Source organism: Sebastes fasciatus, chromosome 1, assembly GCF_043250625.1.
Source record: "Sebastes fasciatus isolate fSebFas1 chromosome 1, fSebFas1.pri, whole genome shotgun sequence".
In the NCBI taxonomy this organism is placed as follows: domain Eukaryota; kingdom Metazoa; phylum Chordata; class Actinopteri; order Perciformes; family Sebastidae; genus Sebastes; species Sebastes fasciatus.
This window is the reverse complement of record NC_133795.1, coordinates 35,125,433-35,147,770: the sequence shown is the minus strand read 5'-3', so window position 1 is coordinate 35,147,770 and position 22,338 is coordinate 35,125,433. Positions and strand designations below refer to the sequence as shown.

Here is a 22,338-nt window from a genome sequence, read left to right as displayed (position 1 = left end):
TTCCTGTTGCAATGTTTGTTAATGCAGACAGGAAGTAAACTTGGACCAAAGCTGTTGCCTACAGTAGCAACACTATGGTCGTCTTTTTCTGTGTTTTAGCTCGGCTACAAAAGAAAAACGTGGCTCAAGCCTCAAGTTGTAGCCCACAGCATGTGTTGGATATTAAGACAGGTGCTTTAAATTGTCACACACTTGTTGATATGAGGCATTGTGGGTAGAAAAGGGACATCTGTTAGACACACCACCTGAGACAACATCTTCTCTGTGCTGAAGCTCTGAGGTAGGATACTTTTTCGTATTAACAGCTGCTTGGTGTTTATGTTGTCGGTTACTGGAAGCAAACAACATATTTTAGATTAAGCTTCGTTATGAACTTCTTGAAGATTTATGAAACTAACCCGGAGATTTACCCGGAAAGTTTTGGAAGCGCATCATATTGTCAGCTGTAGCATGCTGGTGGGTTTAGCTTTAAAGCTGAAGTAGGCGAGATTGGAGCAAATATGATTAAAATAAGTTATTTTAATAAAACGGTCGCTATATTGTGACAGCAGTACATGAGACAGGTAACCTGAAAAAAATCATGTACCTCTGTGTCATCCGGTGCTCCTAATGGCATCTGCAAGATTTCACAGAATAATCTTTTAGTGCACAGTTTAGCTGTAAAATGAGAAAGTTTGTGATGCTATTGCCGCCATTGTGAAATCTGGTGAAGGAACGCCAATGTGACCAGAGCACAGCCAATAGGAACGCTCTCTCAATGAAATGACCTGTGATTGGTCAAAGTCTCCCGTCACAGGCTAGATTTTCTAAAGCCTGAAAACAGAGCCATGAGGAGGAGCAGAAGTCTAGTTATCTCTCAGAACACTTGAATTACAATATGCTGAAATGTTATTATGGAATTTTTGCCCAATGATGCCAAAAATATACTGACTACTGCCACTTTATTGATTTGTTTTCTAAAGCATCAGGTTTAAAACTCAATCACAAGAAATGTGAATTAATGGCTGTACATGATTGCAACCTCACAAAAAGCTTATGACATTCCTATCAAATCTTCTGTGAAATATCTTGCATCCATATAACTAAAGATGATAAAATCAGTGAGACCTTAAACATACGAGACAAAATTATTGATAGTAAATCTAAGCTGAATATGTGGTTACAAAGAGATGTGACCTAACTAAAATGGAATCCTTAGCAAGGTGTATTTATCCTGCATATTCCATGGTCATACCTAATAACCATCAACCAATTAAACTTTAATTTTATCTGGAAAAATCAGGCTCATTACATTAGGAAATCAGAAATGGTTAAAGAATACAAAGATGGGGGTCTGCAAGCTATTGATTATGAATGATTAAATGCTGTGCTAAAGTTAAAATGGCTTCAATCCTTTCTGCTAAACAAAGATTGTATCTGGTATTGTCTCCTCAGAGGTCTATTAAAAAAAATGGGAGGTATTGAGTTTGTTCTTAAATGTGACTTTCAGATTGAAAAATTGCCAGTCAAACTGTCCTTATTTCACAGACAAGCATTGATATGCTGGAAACTCATGTACACACAATCTCGCCCCGCATCAAACCCCCATTTGGAACAATGGATACGTGTTGTGTTAATGGTAAATCTCTCTACTTACGGCATTGGATGGATAAAAATATCTGGTCAATAATGCATCTAATGAATGATCAGGGATACTTGCTGTCTTGGGAAAGCTTCTGCTCAAAATACGACATAGTTTGCACACATGCCCAGTTTAATAAAGTGATCAGAGCGATCCCTGTTCCAGTTAGACGACTGGTCCAAAACATAGATAAACAGTTGTGTGTAATAGAATTACCTGTGCTTCAAGTTCAGTCAGGACCACTTTAGTCAAAGAACTTTATTTACATGCAGTAATATATACATTTATATTTGGCGGTATGGCTCTGCTCTGGGATCTCCCTACCCATCCACGCGCATACGTGGATCCACGAGCCTATGTGGTAGCATGAGACAAGGAGAGCACTCCTCCTTGCCCTTCCATGTGCACACATGGAAAGCCAAAGGCAGGGAGAGCAGCAGCAAAGACCCCCCCGGGTGCAGAACAGAGCCAGCATCAATAACACAGAATGATATTGGTTTAGTCACACACATTATTAAAGGAGGTGGTGGGGTGGAGGTGGGTTGCGAGCGGCTTTGTAGAAGAAGCAGCACAGGTGGCCAGGTTGAAGGAGCTTAAATAAGGCGCCCTGTATGAAATTTGCCAATGAATGCCTAGAAGGGGGCTGATCTGATCTGTCAGATGATGCGTCAGCTGATTGGCCGGCCTAAGATCGGCCGCCATCAGCCGACAGCTGTCACATGAGCAGCGCTTGACTTCATGGCCTGCCTGAACTAACGCTACGCTCGATTTAATGGTCAGGATTTTCTGGATGCGAAAAACTCGAACAAATTGCTACGTAATCACCTGACCAACATACTGTACCCAATACGATCAAATAGAAACAACATCATCCAACTATTTTCAGACTCAGACATTAAGAAATGGAGATCTAAATACATCACTTATCCTGTAAGCCCCGAGACAAAACAAATCCATTTCAAAATAATGACTAATATTTATCCATCCAATGAATTGCTAAGACTGAGATTTAATGTTGATCACAATAACTGCAACTTTTGTGAGACTGAGATTGAAACTACTGATCATCTGTTTTTCCACTGTACTGTATAAACTCTGCGGCATTCTGGGAGGATTTGCAGGACTGGCTGTCAACCAAAATCCAACGACTTGCTCCTCTCACAAGATAAAATATTGTGTTTGGTATTAACATGAAGGACATTAAGAGTGACTGGATTTTGAATAATCTGATACTGCTGGAGAAATTTTTCATCCACACATCCAATTGGAGGAAAATTAAACCCCTATTTTCCGTTTTCAAAAGGGACCTTGTGGACAATCATCTCAGTGCTTTAAGACTAAAGAAAGGACAACATGCAAAGTCTCTCCTCAGAGCTTATGAAGAACTGAACATATGTCATGATGACCCCTAGAGCTACTATGGAAGAGTGCAGTCTTAAAAAACGTAATTAATTAATTAATTAATAAATAAAAAGTCGGGATCGATGACCGGGCGCACTTCGTGGGGGCTTGGTTGTACCCCGTACCTCAAGACCAGAGGTCAGCAACCTTTACTATCAAACGAGCCATTTTAGGCACACAAAAAAAATCTGCCTATAGCCGCAAAACATTTGATCATTGTGATGAAGTTAACACAGTTTATAGTCTAAGTATATAGTATATAAGTCTAATGCAGTGAGGGCCCAAGTGCAAATGTACTACGGAGTATTAGGGCCACATTGAGGGAAAAAACATCTGAGATTTCCAGGATAAAGTCAGAATGTTACTAGAAAAAAAGTCATAATACTACGAGAATAAATTCATAACTTTACGAGAAAAAAAGTCGTAATATTACGAGTTAAAGTCATAACTTTACGAGAAAAAAGAAAATAACACATAGAAGATACTACTTTATAATATTATGACTTTATTCTCTAAATCTCAGATTTATTTTTTTCCTCAATGTGGCCCTTATACTCTGTCCTACCGTCGTACCATAGACCTACAACAATGATAAATAAAAAATAAAAATGAAAAGGAAAAAAAATATATATATATTTTTCCATTTTTATAAATCCACAGGGAGCCACTGGAGAGGAGCTAAAGAGCTGCAGGTTGCTTAGAGACCCCTGCCCAAGACCCATGTCCGCCCGCGACCCAGCCTCCTTCCCAGAGGCCTTGTGTCTTACCTCGGAGCAAACGAAGGAGTTTTTGTTGATCAAACTTATTGATCGATGGATTCAGTTGCGATTAAGTTCTTCCATAAATGCTGTTTAATCCATATCCGACATCGCTCGTGTTTTTGGCTTCGGGAAAGCGAAGAAATACGACACTGGCTTCTAAACTTTGAGGATATCTGCTCTACGATCCGCAGGTTCCATACATACCGTCAGGCCTCCTGCGCATGCGCCAGGTGGTAACGGAGGATATGCTCGTGTTAGGGAGGGGCTTAAGTTTCAATTTGTGCAAGGTTGACCAGTTTTGAGAAACTCATTTATACTGCATTGGTTAAATAATGACTTAATGCTGATGGACAGTTACTAGCATATAATGAATTCTTTTCCAAATGTAGATTACCAGTTACTTCAAAAGAGTCCAGTCATTTCCCAACTTGGGATCAATAAAGTACATCTATCGATCTATCTATCTATCTACCTACCTAGTACGTAAGCAGTGGTGTTTGATGCTCTGCCGAGAAGTGTGGCGCAACTTCTTAGAGGTCCAGTAAGGAAGATATCAACGATCCATCCATTTAATAGTGGTATATTCCTTGGAGAAGTCGACATTACCAAGAATAAATGTTCTAATAAACACATTAGGAACTGCATACATACGGGTAACATAATGCAGTAAATGCGAAGGCATAACGACAGAGGAAAGAGAGGAGGCCGTTGGGAATATTAACATTTTCCTCAGACATTATAGAAAATTACAAAGAAAAACAATATACAACTAAAATTACAATATATTAACTTATTATGCATCGAAAAATGAACTTCAAAGGCCTCCGACGTTTCATAAACAAACATGTCAGACAAAGTTTCTTAATCGATGTGACGGCCTGAACTGTGCCATCATACATTACCTTAATAAAAGTAATTTTCTCTTAAAACGGCGTGAAATTTCTTGTGTATGACAACTTTGTATTTAAAAGCATCTTGGCTCTAGTTTTATAATAAATACATATTTTGATTATCATATTGTTTTGAGGTGTAGGGCAGATATCAGGGCACTATTAGTGTAAATCTGAACTAAATCCAAGCAATAGGTGAAAAATGACACAAGAATAAGTATTGAGTATTTTCACAACACGTTCACTAGAGTGAAGCATCTGAATCCTTCTTCCACCACTTGTTCTGGTGTTTGGTGACAGCCTGACAGCAGGGGGCGACAGCATAAACAGATTGATTATTTGCTTTCCATGCCATCAGTTTAAGTGAAAACTCCTCCATCAGTAGTTCCATGTAATACAAGGATGCTGTGCACCCAAACCCAAACTTTATTTCATGAATAGCAATACAATTTTACCTATTAAATAACACGATTACACTAGAATAGGATATATGACAGCATCATAGGAATATATGGCTATGATACTATCATATAAACACGTGATATGATGGACAAAACCATTGTATTATTTATTTTAAGTTACAAAATAGACTTCACTACCAACCTGGCGGAAATGCACTGAGGCTAACACACTGGATCCCTGGACCGCTGAGCAAATGTCAGGAAATATCTGGTTTAAATATCAGCATTGGTCCTCAGAGGGGCAGGCATGACTGTAGGGATTTTTGCTGTGGATAATAAACTTCCCACAAAAGTACAATCTGTTACAGGGCCACCATACAAACCAAATCTTTGTATGAAAATATAAACTTCTATGATCATCACAAAGATTACATTAAAGACATTTGATTTTTTGAAGTAAATGTGCGCAGCCACAGTACTCAACGAGCGTAGAAATATCAAACACAAAGGACCGTTGGCATTCATACAAAAAGAAAAACCCTTAACAGCTGTTTTGTTGCGAAGAGCGAAGTGATCAGCAATCTGGACCGTTCTCCAAATGTTGGAGAGTTTTCACTGAATTTAGCAAACTCCCCTTTGTCAGAGAAGTGGGTGTTCACAGAAAGGAAAAAAAGTTTTCATCAGAGGGTACATCATAAGAGTATGAGGATACACATAAATCAATCAAGACAGAAGGGATGTTCAGGGTTGAAAAGGGCTTATAATTAATAGTCACAAAATAGTGCCGAGAGACAGAATATCAGCCCGAAATAAAATATATTTCACAGTCTGAATTTAAAATCCTGTTCTCTGATTCTTTTACTGGAAGGTGAGATCCTGAGGCTGGAACAGAAACATGCTTTAACTCTTGTTCAGCACTGCAATATTCAACAATTTGGATTTTAAATTCGAGTTGATTAAATAGATCTCAGGACAAAACCACTTACATGTTGCAAACTGGAACCACATCTTTGGTTACAAATAAAGCATCACCCCCCCCCCCCCCACTCCCACTAACAAGAAGCTACAGTGCCTATTAGAAAGTATTCACCTCCTTTGGATCTTTTCATGTTTGATTTATTTACAACTTTTGAATCACAGTGGATGGAATTAAGATTTTTTTTTTAACACTGATCAAAAGAAAAAGGCTCAATTGAGCTGCGAACTAAGTAAGACGTATAATAAATCAACTGCTTGCACATATATTCATCCCTTCACTGTGAGATCTAAATCATCACTGGTACCGGCACTTTTTTTACAAGTTGACTGGAGATCACCTATGTGTTATCAAGGTGTGACAAGTTCTTTAATATACCCGGATCCAACAGCTATTTAGTCAATTTACCACCATGAAAACAAACAAATACTCCAAACAAATCTGTGAGTTTACTTAAAAAATACTAATCAGGGGGACATACGAACATTTCCAAGGCACTGGATATCCCTAATACGATTATAAAAAAATTGAAGGAGTATGGCACAGCTCTAAAACTCATCCTCAAAAACTGAGTGTGTTGAGAAGAAGTGCTCACTAGTGAGACCGCGAAGGGCTCACGAGAGGAGTGTAAAACCAAACACGGCACATCTGCTGAAACACACCATGCTCATCATGAGGCCTGGTGAGGATATAACTCTCTGCAACAGGCCCCCCTCAAGGCTTGTGAAGGTAGAGAGTAAAACAAATGCAGTAAAATATAAAGAAATCCTGGAGGAAACTCCGGTTCTCTATGTGAGAGGACTGCAAAATATATTTTTTTCATCAAATACAAAAGCCACAGCTACACAGGAATGTCTTTAAAAAGAACAATGATGATGTCGTTGAGTGGCCGAGTCAGAGCCTACAGTAAGACCTCAAATCAGTCCAGAATTAGTGGCAGGACATGATGTTCACTCAAAGTCCTTATTAAACTGAGTTTGACAGGGCAAAACATGTCCAGATGTACAAAGTTATCCACATAAACTCACTGTCAATTCTGCCAAAGGTGTGTTTTTTAACTAAATATTGTCTTGAAGGGGGATGAATAGTTGTGCAATCAATTTTGTGTTTTTCTATTTTGAATTTAAAATTGATTTGTTGACGTTTCTTTAACATTCTTCTATTGAAAAGCATCAAAAAATAAATCATAATTACATCCACTGTGATTTAATGTAGTAAAAGAATAAAACATGGAACATTTGTGTGGGGTGAATACTTGTAGTAGACATTGTACTGTGTCAATACGGATACCCATTACACATGTTAACAGCTGAGCTTTGACAGTTGAGGTTAGAGAAGCTGGAAAAAACAATTATGAAAAATAAAATGGAGCTTTGTAGATTCACATGACAATCTCAAAAAACATGAATCTACACCAAGGCCAGTGGACAATTAGGCAAAAGCACTAAAAAAAAAGAGAGAAAACATCGGCTGGCTATTAAGGATATATTATATATATATTACAAAACAATATAAATCCCTGTAAAAAGCAATACATGTTCACATTAGATGTCGTAACACATTATAACAAAATAAGCCATAAGTACATTATACAAGACAGCAGTGAGATATTTGGACGATATATGAATATTAAGCAGGTAATAGTCTCTTAAACGTGTGATAAAGAGCTTCTTCACCCGGGTGGAGCGGAGCCTCAAAGCAGTTCGTTTCGATCGAGGTGACAAAGTGACATATTGCGTGCCGGGCAACGATGTGATGTGATGTTTTTTTCTTTCGAGACATTATTGGAAGTGGATCGCTTCAACTCATCCTGGTCTTCATGCTTCAGGTTTTGTCTCAATGCGGTCCAAAAGATTCCAGTCGTGTTCGTGACGCCAGGATTTTAAACTGTGAAACGTCTCCACTCGCTGGATTTAGGCAGTAACACTGATAGTATAGTGCAAACTGGACAGAGCTGCTTCTCCCCTCACGTCAACTTAAACAGGTGCAAACGCTCAGCAGGATAACATTTAAGACGAGAAATAAAGGACAAAAACATAAATATCAAAAAACTTTTATCAGTATAAAAAGTAATAAGGTTATTCATTTAATCAATAGTCTGGCAAAAAAGGCCTCAGAAAAGTTCTCGAGTTTTTACAAATTAAGTGCCTGTGTGAGAACGTCCTCAGACGAGCGACTCCATGCTCTCTGCGGGGTCCGACTCGTCTGCGATCACCACCCCCCCATTAGTGTCCATGTGCAAGGGGCTCAGGCCGCTCTCTCTGTTACTGACCAGGCTGAGCATGGCTTTGTAAAGGTACTGGTACTGCTCCTGTGTACAGAAACACAAAACACACGACAGGTTAACGTTACAGATCACATCCTGTGACCTGCGACACAACTGTGACAGATCATAACATTTCTTTAACAACTGCATTAATCAACACTGTTGATACAAACCAGTGGGCAACTCTGGGTTCTGAGAAGTGAAGCCAATGCTGAAGTGCCTTAAACTTGTATTCTTTCTAATAGCCAGCAGGGGGGGGGGGGGCGACTCCTCTGGTTGCAAAAAGAAGTCTGATTGTATAGAAGTCTATGAGAAAATGACCCTACTTCCCACTTGATTTATTACCTCTAATAGTTTATTCGATCGACAGACCTAATGCCCGTTGCTCTGTGTCTGCTGGATGAAAAGTGGGCTTGTTTGCTAACATGTCAGCCATAACAATATACTGTAGGCTGGTGATGGTGGCTGCTGCGCTGTGTTTTTCTGCCCACCAGTGACAAGAAATTGACCAACGCAGCCTTAAATGTTGCTTAAAGGGACTATATGTAACTTTCAGAAATGCTTGTTAACAGCGACACCTGTGGCCGTTAAGTCAACGAAAGTCAGCGTCGGGCTCGGGTTTGCACGCTCTAAATAGACATGAACGAGCATCGCTCAAAACAGTGAGGCGACACACGTCAGCTAAAACCACAATATCACTCTATAGTTCAGCTGCTTGGCAGTAATGTTAGCTGACCAGACGAAGGTCTCTCCATGAATCAATGCTGATCCTAGTGTTGGCTTTGAGGCTGAAGCAGGAAGAGAAACATTAACGCCTTCGACCGCAGCCGGAGAGAGACACCGGCACCCGGTCGGAGACAGTACCGTTTCTCTTCCTGCTTCAGCCCCGCTGCAGGAAGAGAAACGTTACCGTCTCCGACCGGGTGCCGGTGATAACGTTTCTCGCTGCGGAGCCCCGTCACTTCACAAGACACGGGAAACCTCTGTTGGTCTGGAGGAGCTGCAGCAGTTATTTCTGCACAAAAGTCCACTGTACATTCACTAGATATTCTCAGAGCTACTAACTCTCCTGCAGTGTGGAGTGAGCATGCATGCACATTTAGAGGTGGAGCGAGACAGCGAGGACGCGCGCGTGAAGGCAAGCAGGCAGCGGAGCAGAGACTTCAGCTTCACGCGAGCGCGCATATGCGAGCGCGCATGTGTCCCGACCCGGTACATTTATACGCTTAAAAAGTTACAAACAGTCCCTTTAAAAGCATGAAATTGATATGGTGAACTTGTTCAAAAACAATTGCCTATTAAAAGCCGTTTCACACCGAGCACGGACGCGGGCTCTTATGAATGCTTGCACACCGCTGTGGAACACAGAGTTTGTGTCCACCTGACAATGCCTTTTAGCCTTTTTTTTGGGTCTCCACCAACTCCAGAGGGAAATATTTGGCTCTTTAGCTTCTAAATGCTCCACTCTGTTCAACAGCTAGCTGCTGACTGGGTCTGTCTTTTTTTTTTGTATTTGACATAGAAGTGAACTCACTATATCAGTGAAGACTCCCGGCCTCATGAGGTTGATCATCTTAGCCACCTGATAGATGTCGACGACCCCCTCGTTCTCCAGCTGCTGGGACAGTGTGGTGAGGGCGCAGAGCATGCCCGCTGACACGGCTCCATACCTGTGTGCAAATGTTCAAAATCAGCTCTGTGGGACCAACCGTGTGTCTAAACTGTCTTCCTGTTCAGGTGGTCTTAAACAATGTTACATCACACCTCCGAAATCCTCCGTTTAGTGTATAGATCTCATCATCATTAACCAACTGCAGACTGTGACGTTAGTAACATAATATTCTCTGCAACCAACAAGTAACTGCCAATAAAATACACTACAGTCTATGAAAGGATAAAATGGGTGAAGTAAAGCAACTGCTTCCATACAGACTGTTAGCAATTAGCTTCCCATCCCATTAGCATCTGTTGTAAATAGGTTGGGAGACAGAGTGGCCTGTTATTTAGTCTGTGACAACTTCAGATACCGCTTCAGGTAAATGAGGGATGAAGTGTGATTGATTATCAGGGCCTTCAGTGAAGGAGACTATTCAATTAGCTGATGTTTTCACTAACAGCAGCTGAGGTGCTGAAGGCACAGAGGTCTGTAGGAGAGACGTCAGCAGGGAACAGTTGTGGAAGTTGTTATGGTTGCCTGGTTTCTAAGAGACGTCAGAGTGGTACTTTTGTTTATCTTGGTCGTTGCCTGTAGATTCTCAGTGCTGGCATACACTGGAGGACTCTCAAACCCCCAAGCCGTGAAGAGCACTCCACATTTAGTGGCTTGTTTTCCATCCTACCAGTGCAAACACTACAGTTTAACAAGGACAAATCAAAAGGTAATTAAACATCTCGGGATTCTGTTGCCACTTCTGAACCCTTAAAAACACAGATCCAGATGCAGCCTTTGAAACAATATGAAAGACCGACAACATGATAAAAATCTAAATGGTAATTAATCTACAGAGTCCTCGGGCCTCGTTACAGTTGCAAAAAGAAGTCTGATTGAATAGAAGTCTATGAGAAAATGAGCCTACTTCTCACTTGATTTATTACCTCAGTAAACATTGTAAACATGAGTTTATGGTCTCAATCACTAGTTTCAAGTCTTCTTCTATACAGCATGATGTTCATTTAGTAAATGATGGTCCCATTTAGAGTCAAATAGACCATAAAGCAGGGGATGCTTCAGGGCATGGCTACCTCGTGATTGACAGGTCGCTACCACGGTCCGGACTGGGGGTCGTCCGTGTTTTCATCTTACAACTTGAACCCGTTCACAGTGTCTTTTCAGTTCATGAAAGTTAATTGTTGGTCACCTAAAAATGCTTATTTAAGCGTTCGGTTGTACTTAGCTCTGCTCTAACCTCTCGTATAGCTTTTGGATGCAAAGAACCAACATGGTGACGGACAAAATGCCAAATAAGAGGCTTCAAAACGGCAGTCCATAAACCAATAGGTGTTGTCACGGTGACATAGGATTTTCCCTACCTTTGAAATTGAAGTTAAGATATGACAAGCAGTTAGGATATTTTGCTGTAATGACGCCCCTGGACTGATCTATGACTGGATCTTACTTACAGTAGAGCTTCCCTGTGCTGACAGAGGACGACACAGAGGTAAACACAAACTTACTCATCGTGCACGATGGTGGGGCCATCTCGAGTCATGGCCTCCTCCTTGATGACACTGATGAGCTCGAAGGTGCTGCTGAGAGGAGCGTCGGGGTTGGGCCATTTAGGGCACTGAAAATGTCTCACCTCCAGAACGTAGTCGTCCTGCCACAAAGGAGTCAGAGTATCACTCATATGACATGACAGAAATAATGTGATGCTGGTTGGGGATTGCACAGTCACAGCAATCAAACGCCAGGAATGTCCTGACTTGTGATGCTTTGTGTGTGTGTGTGTGTGTCACAGTGATCTAAGTAAGGTACATCCGGTACCTGTGTGGCCTCTAAGATGAAGTCGTGGATGATGATCTGTTCCTCGTTGGAGAGGCACAGTCTGTCCTTACTGATGAGTGTGACAGTGAAGGCGATGCAGTTCATGGCCTCCTCCCGACTCGGCCAATAAACAAATTCATCCTCAGCCTGCAGAGGAACAAAGACGAGTCAAACAAGGTATGTTGCAGGTACCTTTATTCATCGAACTCTATCGCTAATTCTTTGTTTTACTGATTTAGCTGTCATTATGCCATCCGTCTGTATGTAGACTAGATTACAGTACACTGCCTGCGCGGGGCTTTTTATTTCGGCGCCCATGTTAAAAGGTTAGAACAGCCCGCGTGAGCACTACTACTTTTTCTGTGGACAGAATCCCTTCATTTGTTAACACAGGGCTTTTATTCTCTGAAATATTTGCAGGACAGTGTTGTGGAAGATGCAGTGACTTGCACGGCTCCATAAATGAATAGATTACCGGCTTTTAATTATGTATTGTTATTGTTATTTACAAATGAGCACACGCTTTCTAACCTTTTTTCGGTCTAAAATAAATATATTTATAATGAAAAAAGGCCATTATGAAAGGCAAACTCAATGTAGAAAGAAAGGGCTGGCAGTAGCAGCGCTGCAGCAGCAGCAACGCTGTCTGCGTGGACACCACACGTGTGAGAGATGCAGCTGTTCAGTGAGGTAGCCATCATGTGCTGCTCACGCAGGCAGTGTGGTGCTGGTGTTAGACATTGTAGATATAAAGGATAAGTAACATGAAGACCACAAATCCATTATCATGTTTCAGGGTAACTTACCAGGCCCAGGTTGTCAGGCAACATGACAATAATTTGAGCGTTATGATCCCAAATCATCCTCCAGAAGTCTGTGGTGGTGTGGGGTAAAGGATGCTGGGTAACGATGAATTCATTACTCCTGAAGTAACCCTGAGGTGACAGAAGTGAGCTGTTAGCCTTTCCAAAGATCAGAGTACTCACACTGACGGATGACTGTGAAAGCTGACAAGACTTCTGATCATTTTCTTAGAAATTGCCATCAATAACTGTCAGAGCCGTCAATAAAATGATTTTAAAAAACACAGTGAGCATCGGATAGAGAAGCCAGACTATCACACTGTACCATTACGTAGGACGCATTAATGTAATCTGTTCCTTTCATTCCAGGCAGAGTGGTGAGTCCGACCCTTGCTCGCTCCGCTGAAGAGGCAGAGAGATAGAGAGAGAGAGAAAAAAAACACTTTAAATCACAAACCCAGGCCTCTATAATATCGCACTGGCTGATAATGCACACATTCATTACCAGTCCTCGCTGTTGCTATAGCAACAAGTACGTCCTTTTCCCCTGTCAGGGTGCAGAGAACGCATAGAAAGATTAACTTATAGGATTATGGAAATAGATTCTAATTCTGGAGCACAAATTGTCTTTAATAATTTACAGACTGAAAAATAGGAAAATGTAGAACACTACTTTAGGAAATGCTGAGTCTTAGTTTCTTCCATTTCCAAAAAGGAGGGAAAGTAACCAACACAGAACAGATTTTATTTGTAGAAAATATTTTTAATAGTGTCCAAATGTAATTTTATCCTTCAAATTAAAACATATTGTTGGTGTGTGACTCCTTTCTGGACAGCAACCCCTATAACTCTCTATGTAAACCCACTATAACCAGCCCTCTTGACACCCCTGAATGCAGACTCTGGCGGCTTTACATGCTCAACATGACCTCGGTTTTTCCAAAACCTCAGCTCCACTGCAACTGTGCTGTGGTAAAAGATAAGATACTCACAGGGAACCACTGAGGAATTGCGGTTCTTCTCCTTGTTGCAGTCTTTGTGCGCACTAAAGCACTCCACAAAGCGCGCGTTGCATTGAGTCAGCAGCTGGTGAGAACGGAAAGCAAAGACCAGAAGTTCAGGAAAATCTGACTTAGTTCTGAGAGTCACTGTACATTCAAATCACGAGACACAATGTTGTTTAACACCCGAGATTAACGGCAAGTCTTGCACATTAATAATGAGCATGTGCAGCTCGGGAGGAAGTGACATTATGTGTGAGCAATTATCGTCCCTCTGCTGATGTTGACAGAGCAGGAGCTTGATGAAACATTCATCAAGCTTTGCATAAGGCAGCAGGGGTGACAGACATGACTTTATTACAGCCAACATCAGAGACGCTTTCAATCTATTCCCGTCTGGAACTGGAGAGCACGTTGCTAACAAGCTTCTGATCCAAAGACTGCCTTGATTTCAGCTGGCGGTGCCGCTGCAGACGGTGACAGCTCGTCTAAACGTACCAGTCAGGCTCCCAGAAGGTTTACTCACCCTGAACTGCTTCTCCAGCAGCGTGCGGCCTGTCGAATTGGGCGTGAGGATGCTGTTGACATAACTGTGCAGCTGCCAGGCGGGCACCTCTGTATCTCTACTCATGATGGTCTCCATCAGAGCATCGTGGATGAAAACATACTGCTCCTGAGGGGAGACGGGGGGTAAGGAGACCAAAAGTGTTCAAAATGAATACGAATAAATACATAAAAAAAAATATATATAACCCAGTGAAAAAAAAAACAATAAATGTTTTAAACTCAACTTGCGATAATGAAATTTTTTTTATCCAGCTTTTTATTGCAGGTATTTTTATATTTAATTCCAGCAGTTTTTCACAGGGCAGCAGCAGTTATGTACGGAAGCCCTGAGAGGCAAGTGAGAAAAAAAAGATTCTGGTGATCCATTTTCTAGGTCTGATCTGAATTGTTTTCTCTTCTGTGTTTATGACTTAAAAACATGTGAAAGGAAAATATTTCTAAGTTTCTTAGGTTACTTACTTTTTTTTTTTTCATTGAAAACAGGTGAATTTCTTTTTTTATTTTTTTTTTTAATCAAATGTTTGTTGTTGTATTACTCATTTTGGCCACAAGAGGCTGAGGTGCATCACTACCCCTAAACTAGCATTCATGTTTTCTTCCAGGTGAGTTTTTATTTATCCGTGCACTCTAAACACACGGTACATATGTTGTGTGTTAACATGTTATGTAAATTAAAACTCACCTGGAAGAAAACATGAATGCTTTTAGTCCTGGGGTCTGTTTCACAAAAGCAGGATAAAGAAATCCAGGATAAGAGAGAAAGCGAGGCTTGACCTAGTCTAGTCAGTTCATCCTGGCTTAATCCATTTCACGTAGGCCGAGCCAGGCTGAGGAGGGGCGACTAGGTTGAGCCAGGTGTAAGTTCAGATAGATGCGCGTTCACTGTTTTCTTCAATAGACCACGAGGTCGATCACAGACTTAGTGATGCTGAATTGGAGTGAACGTGTTCCGCGTACTTTAAACCCAGTGAGAAACTAATGAAAGATCACGAGGAAGTAAAGCAGAAGGAGACACGGCTGTCGGCTGCTGTAATAAAACAGCGAGAAAAAAACGTGGCAGACTGAATGCCTAAGTAGCCTAAAAATACCCTATGACGTTACATTCACTCACCACTGCTGTTAACTGAACCCGTCATAATTAAAACATTCAAGGAGTTACTGTCACTTCACCTTAAAAGTGAGCGGTGGAAGTTAATATATTATTTAGGAAATATACCATGAAGATTAATTACATCCACTAATCCACAATGCTAGAATACAACGATACTATATCTATCTATCTATCTATCTATCTATCTATCTATCTATCTATCTATATATATAAAAAAACAATGATTAATACATTATGTTACAGACCTGCTTACAGTTTGCATTGGAGTGATCGCTTACTTCTCTTTCTAATTTCCTCAATGTCTTTCTTTTTATCTCGGTCCAAGTTCTGCAGTTTTTTTTTTTGTAATTTTAAACGTCGACTCTTTTTAACTAAATCACTTTTTTCATTGATATTTGCACCTCTGCAAACTATATTAGCTTTTTTTAAGTGTGTGTGTGCCTACAGTCAGACATCTGACAGTTTGTCAATTATTCAAAACACTAATTAGCACAGTAGGAATTGTGCATGGTGTGCCCCATTACGACCATTATTTATATAGAAAGGAAGAAAGAAAGAAAGCTGGATGTAGCCTACATGTCAACCTAGTGGAAATACTTATTTAGTCCATAATGGATACGAAGTCAGTGATGTGGTGCTCATGGAAAACATCATTCTTAACAGGACCCAGACGCTGTACAGCCTGAAAGCAGCCTGACAACGTAGTGAGTGTTACATGTAGGACATCCACCACTATGCAGAATTCCTGCTGCGCAGCACACACTTCAAAAAACATACTGAGGGTATTAGATAGAGAAGTAGCCTAAATGAAAATGAAAATGTACACAGTAACACCATGTATTAATCATTGCTATTTCTTTCTCCCCCAGCAGACCAGTGATCCAAGAAAAATAAAAGGTCAAAGCATTGTTTTTGTCCTCTCCCTGTTACTTCATGAATGTTCCGGTGAACTTTATCAGTCATTTCCAGTCAATAATCAGTCAAACCTCCAACAACAATATGAACAGCAGTCTTCATGAATGATTATGAAAATAAAAAAATAATGATGATCACAATGTTAAAATAACAGTACTTAACTGAATGATGGTATGTATTCAGTTAGTACTTATTTTTATTAGCCTGCATTAAAATAAAGTATTTTAAAATAAAGTATTTTAATGCAGGCTAATAAAAATAAGGCTCGTACATAGATAAGATCATGGACTAAGTGTAATAAACACACTGGTTTCTGATCGGAGTGACTGCTGACTGAACAGATAAGACACCAGGATAAATCAAGCCTGGCTGTTAGTCTGGTCTGGAGCAGGCTAGCTGCACACAATAAATCTCCATGGTAACTGATGTGCCACTGCTTTTATGAAACCGAGTCAAGGCTAAACTGAGCCAGGATAACTGAAAAAATCCCAGCTTAATCCCCTATCTAGGTTTTGTGAGACAGACCTCCGTTTTCACTAAGTCATAAACACATGTGAGAAAACTATTTAGATCAGACTTAGAAATGGATCACCAGATCTTTTTTTCAAGGCTTCCAAAGTTAAACACAGCCAGTCAGCCTGTTTGTTTTTGATTGATAGACAAAGACTGGAATGACAAGTGGTAATAGGAAATAAAATGATTATTGGGAAAAATGTCATTGTGAAATAAAAACACATTGAAAAAAATTGAAATAATTGCTCAAAATTACTCAGAACTTTACAACTCTACTGAAGTTAATGTGGCACAGAGGATAAATACTCATTTATAAATTAAAGTATAAGTATAGTATAGTAGTATATATAGTATAGTATATATATATAACAGACCGTTGCTATGTATAACAGACCGTTGCTATGTATAACAGACCGTTGCTATGGATGCAGTTCTACTCTCAGACTCTGGAAGACCAATTTTGTGTCAAATTGTTGATTTCTTAATTAATGAGCTGCTTCACATCGGGTTCTTGCATCGCCCTGTCAGGGTTTATTTCACAACAATGACCGGCTCACTGTACATTATCCTTTCCAAGGATAGCTGGTATAAAATTACTATTTATACACTGTCATGTAGCTTAATCTATAATAATACGTCATGATTTATTAGTTGATTATATTTCGTATTAATAATTTGAATTTGCTAAGTAACAAGTAATTAAAGCCCTAACTTGTATATAATTTATTGATTAATTAATTGAAAGCTATTTGAAGCTTAGTAGTGGAGAAAACCTAAATAGAGCCAGAAAAACACATCACAGTATAGAAAGTAGTCTGCGGACAGACCTGATAGTGAGGGTAGGAGGACACAGAAATAACCTCAACCCTCCATCAGTTATAGAATCAAATACATAACTGTGGCCAGAGGACAGCCAGTATGGACATTTGTCTGCATCGTGGTGAGTGTATCATAGTTTGTACTGTGTGTTACAATGAAAGTGTGACTTTAACCTGAGCCTACAGTATCAAAGTGAATAGCTTTCATGACTCCTTAATCCATCTTTAATCATAGATTACCTTTTTTAAATGTAAAAGAAGGAATCCGGTTTCACAACATGAGGGATGATTCGGGTTTTCTTACCTCAGTCTGAACCAGGTAGTTACGTTGTGTGCGAATATGTTTCAGAAAATCCAGGACGCTGACTGTGCTTTTGTCCTTGATCTGCTGTAGCATGCTGTCAATGACAATGTAGGTTCCTGTGCGCCCAACCCCTGCACTGAGGAGCAGAGCACAGAGCAGTATGAGCACAAAGCCAGGCCCATAGAGGGAGCTGTTAACCAAGTCAGCGAATGTGAGACTCTCGCACTCATAAGTAACATTCATTTAGCCCAGGAGCTTGGTGACACAGTAAGTACCGTACCTGCAGTGCACCAGGACGGGGCCCATGTCTGCAGTGCGAGCCGCTGACGAGCGGTTGATGAAGGTGAGGACGGGGAGGGTGTACTCCGGTACTCCCATGTCAGGCCACTGAGTGTAGTGATACTGGACCACGATGCGCTCATTAAGCTTCCCTTTTGGGTTCCCCTTCTGACCCTGGAACAAGAGAGCAGGCTCTTCATTTATTGTACATGGAGGACATCATCATGGGACGCTTGTTTTCAGTGCTGACTTGGCCTATTTATAACTGTGTTTACTAAGTGGACATTTAATCAAACTTACTCTTACACAGACATTAGATGTTACCAAATATTTCAAACTGTAAATATGTAACTGTTGTGTAGCTAATTGAACAACTTAAAAAAAAATAGCTTGTTAATATGTGACCCGTTTAGATTTAAGCGTAAAACAGATGATATGGAATATGATTGTGGTGGAAATTCTTCTAATAAAGGCTTATAAACATCTCTCTGCAAATGAAATAAAGTATTGACTGAGTTAATCTTTGCATGTCATTAAAAATTGATACGGTGTTTTTGAGAATCGATACGGTATCACAAAACATAATATCGGGATACTCAATATTTTCGATATTTTCTTACACCGCTAGTGAAGTGATGAGAGATGATGAGTTACAGACAGTCTGCAGCTGCTTTCTGATACACAGAGTACTGTCCTTGCTGATAAGCTCCGAGACAGCCTCTCATACCTGCCTAAGAACTACACTGTGGTAATATGCCGTTGAACATTAGGTCGCTCAAAGGTTAAAGCTGGATTTCTCTGTATTTTTGACACTTCAACGGTCAACGCTGCTGACCTCACACTTGATCAACATGCTGCTTCATCATAATGTAAACAGGGAAGATTTTCATTACATGACACAAAAATAACACACACACTATAGAGGGGAGGCTGTGTCTCAGAGGGTAGAGCAGGTTGTCCACCAATCGGAAGGTCAGTGGTTCGATCCCCGGCTGCTCCGGGTCACATGTCGATGTGTCCTTGAGCAAGACACTTAACCCCAAATTGCTCCTGAAGGCATAGCCATCGGTGTGTGAATGAGTATTTGGATTAGATCCTGATGGGCAGAGTTGGCACCTTAGCAGCCTCTGCCATCAGTGTATGAATGTGTGTGTGAATGGGTGAATACTGACATGTAGTGTAAAGAGCTTTGAATGGTCGGAAGACTAGAAAAGCGCTATATTAATGCAAGTCCATTTACCATATATATACTGTATATATATCGTATATCCCGTTAACGCAAAATTGTTTTAACACCACTAATTTCTTTAACGTATTAATGCAATCGATTTTTCGGAAGATGTAGCGGGCTCAGTTTTAAAGCTAGAGTGAAGATACTGGTATCATATGAAAATGGAAAATTTTGGTCAGGAAAAACTGTCATGGCCATTTTCAGAAGGGTCCCTTGACCTCTGACCTCAAGATATGTGAATGTAAATGGGTTCTATGGGTACCCACGAGTCCCCCCTTTACAGACATGCCCACTTTATGATAATCACATGCAGTTTTTGGGCAAGTCATAGTCAAGTCAGCACACTGGCGAGGAGGCGAGGAAAGGAATCGATGTTGAAAATCTCTGCTGTTGACAGTAATTACAGCTCAGAAAGCATCAATCGGTCTCTTCTAGAGTTTTTAAAGCCCACAAAGAAAGTATTTAGAAATCTATCAGTAAACCAAAGCTCAACGGTACAAAGAAACGTATACTTTAACACTCAGCTTTTACAGATCCACTGCATTTGAAATGAGAGGACAGCATTCATGTAATAAATATATATATATATAGTCTTTATTAAGTAAGACATTCATTAAATTTTAATGGTGCAACCCAATTTAGTAAATCACTAGTTTGAATCTCGCCTTACACACAAACATCACAACAGATTAACGAGTAGCTGGAGGAACCTGATCCAGCTTTAAAAAGTGAAATCTCATTCAAACGAAACAGAATTAAATGAGTCTGACTTTTAGTTACCTTTTTAACTTTAGTGTTCCTTATATGGAAACGCCGCAGCGTGTAGCAGGCGTGCACTTTGGTGCTTTTCAGCGTCACCACAACGTTTCCGTACTGCTCGCTGTTCTCTGTCGGCCAGTACTGGTCACATTTCCTCTGAAGGACACAACAGACACAATTAATGATATGAAACGTCACAAATACAGTAAGGGATGTTTTTTTTATACTTCTGCAAATGAAAAATGAAAGTGAACCTACTCTCCCTTTCTCCACCAGGTTGGTGATCATGATGATCATTCCCGTATTCTGCTCCCACACCATCCTCCAAAAGTCCTCGAATGTAGACTTGAGAGGACCCTGAGCAGCGATGTAAGCTCTGGGCCGGTTGTAGCCCTGAAACAGGAGAGTTTATTTACCGGTAAGATGTAATCAATACTGTACAACTTACCAACAACCACTGATATAGCTGGTTTACTGACACAGGTAGGTCATGAAATACACTCCTTCAGCTGACAGAAATTGTAAATATGTATACATTCATCAATACTCTTAAAATAGATACCCAATTTGTATTGCTCTGTCTGTCGCTGTTACGACTGTGATACCTAAATCAATATTTTAAATAAAGATGTCAGCATCTAAAGCACTGTTCACGACACTAAACGGGACCGTGCAGCCTTTTCTAACATGTATTACGAAAAACTAGTCACTCACATCCACGTAGTTGGCGTTCATGTAATCCGAGTGTTTGGCATCTTTCCCCGCCAGCGCTCGTAATTTCACCCTGCTGTGGTCATCTGGGGAGAGCATTGATAGATTTGTGTGGATTATTAAAAGAATGAAAACATGTTATAAAAGCATGATTGGATTGCGCAGCAGTAAACATCATAATCAGATTTTACAGCTGACTCACAGGCCACAATGTTGATGTATCTGTTTTTGTGCTTGTTGTCGGGATGATTGGAGTGCTCTGCAGTGATTTTCAGGTCCGCTGTGGAGCGTTGGACCTCCTGGAGAGAGGAAAAATAGACAGAGATGGATTTTATTAAACAAGGAGAGAAGATGTAATGGAATTACCCTCGCTAACTGTTACAGCGCTTTTATAGAAACGGCATGTTTTTATTTCTAAACAAGTAAAAACGTCTCCGATTATTTGATATTTTATTGGTTTTTACAGGGAAACTTTTCAAACTTGCCCCCAGCATAAACTGCAAAGCAGAACCTCTGGCAGGGATTCAGTGTGTCGGTCAAGGACACTTCAGAAGAGCAGATGCTTTCCGCCACTGGGGCTTGAACTCAGGCCTCCAGTAAGACAGCCTTCATCTCCTCTTCTTCACCCACACCACGCTGCACCCGCCCACCCCTAAAAAATCCAACAATCATTTTTGCAACACGGCTTCATTGTGATGCATTTGAAAATTATGCACACGGGCTTCACATTGAATGACCCCAATTAGAAGGAATCCTCTGGGGGCGAAGCTTTTGCCTCGTTTCTTAACCTGGTTACACGGAGAATGTGTTCCCATCCAGTCAACCAGCAGACAGACCTTCTCTAATTAACCTCCGTCTCTCTTGATCTTTCTCTCCGTCTCTCTCACGGCCATCTGCTCAAAAGTAGCAACCCTACACATTAACACAAGCATAAAGTAATCTCTAAGCACTGTTCAGACACAGGCACACTCTGCAGACAACATGTGCACAGTAGAGGGGGGAGATTAACAGTGCTGAATCGTCTATCACTACTTACTGAACCCCAGGAACAACACACTTCTAGGTTTCCTGCAATCTCATGGTGTTTTTTCACACCTAACCCGTTTGGTTCATTTCAAACAAACCTGTGCACCTGCCCGTTAGGTTCGGTTCGTTAAGGCTGGTGTGAAAGCTGTAAGCTGAGGACCAAACAACCAGACCAAGACCACCTGCAAGGAGGGTCTGGGTTTGCCTCAAAGCACACTGTGGTGAGGTCTGTTTGTGGTGTGAAAGCAAAATAAAACAACCCCTGGATTTTATTGAGAGATAGATAGGTCATTTTATCAACAAAATCCACGAATAGTAGTAGTTAAACTTTTGAATTATCTAAAATTCAGATAATTCATGAGCTAAACTACCACTGGGCTGCACGGTGGTGCAGTGGTTAGCACTGTCGCCTCACAGCAAGAGGGTTGCAGATTTGAATCCGGCTTGGGGCCCTGCTGTGTGGAATTTGCATGTTCTCCCCGTGTCAGCATGGGTTTCCT

At 40.7% G+C, this 22,338-nt stretch overlaps 1 protein-coding gene across 2 annotated transcripts in view; it reads right to left on the bottom strand.

The window, feature by feature from the left end:
- Positions 1-7,191: 7,191 nt before the first annotated feature.
- The window catches only part of ca16b (carbonic anhydrase XVI b), a 138,990-nt gene continuing 123,843 nt past the window's right edge, over positions 7,192-22,338 (bottom strand). For both annotated transcript variants that reach the window (XM_074645640.1, XM_074645631.1), the window contains 14 exons: positions 21,015-21,111; positions 20,816-20,898; positions 20,360-20,494; positions 20,123-20,257; positions 18,113-18,285; positions 17,833-17,968; positions 14,131-14,277; positions 13,596-13,689; positions 12,929-13,005; positions 12,607-12,735; positions 11,801-11,947; positions 11,491-11,633; positions 9,851-9,986; positions 7,192-8,361 (listed from right to left, as the gene is read on the bottom strand). In XM_074645640.1, the coding sequence (XP_074501741.1) occupies positions 8,215-8,361; positions 9,851-9,986; positions 11,491-11,633; positions 11,801-11,947; positions 12,607-12,735; positions 12,929-13,005; positions 13,596-13,689; positions 14,131-14,277; positions 17,833-17,968; positions 18,113-18,285; positions 20,123-20,257; positions 20,360-20,494; positions 20,816-20,898; positions 21,015-21,111 (1,779 nt within the window). In that variant the 3' untranslated portion in view covers positions 7,192-8,214. The remainder of the gene's footprint in view (positions 8,362-9,850; positions 9,987-11,490; positions 11,634-11,800; positions 11,948-12,606; positions 12,736-12,928; positions 13,006-13,595; positions 13,690-14,130; positions 14,278-17,832; positions 17,969-18,112; positions 18,286-20,122; positions 20,258-20,359; positions 20,495-20,815; positions 20,899-21,014; positions 21,112-22,338) is intronic.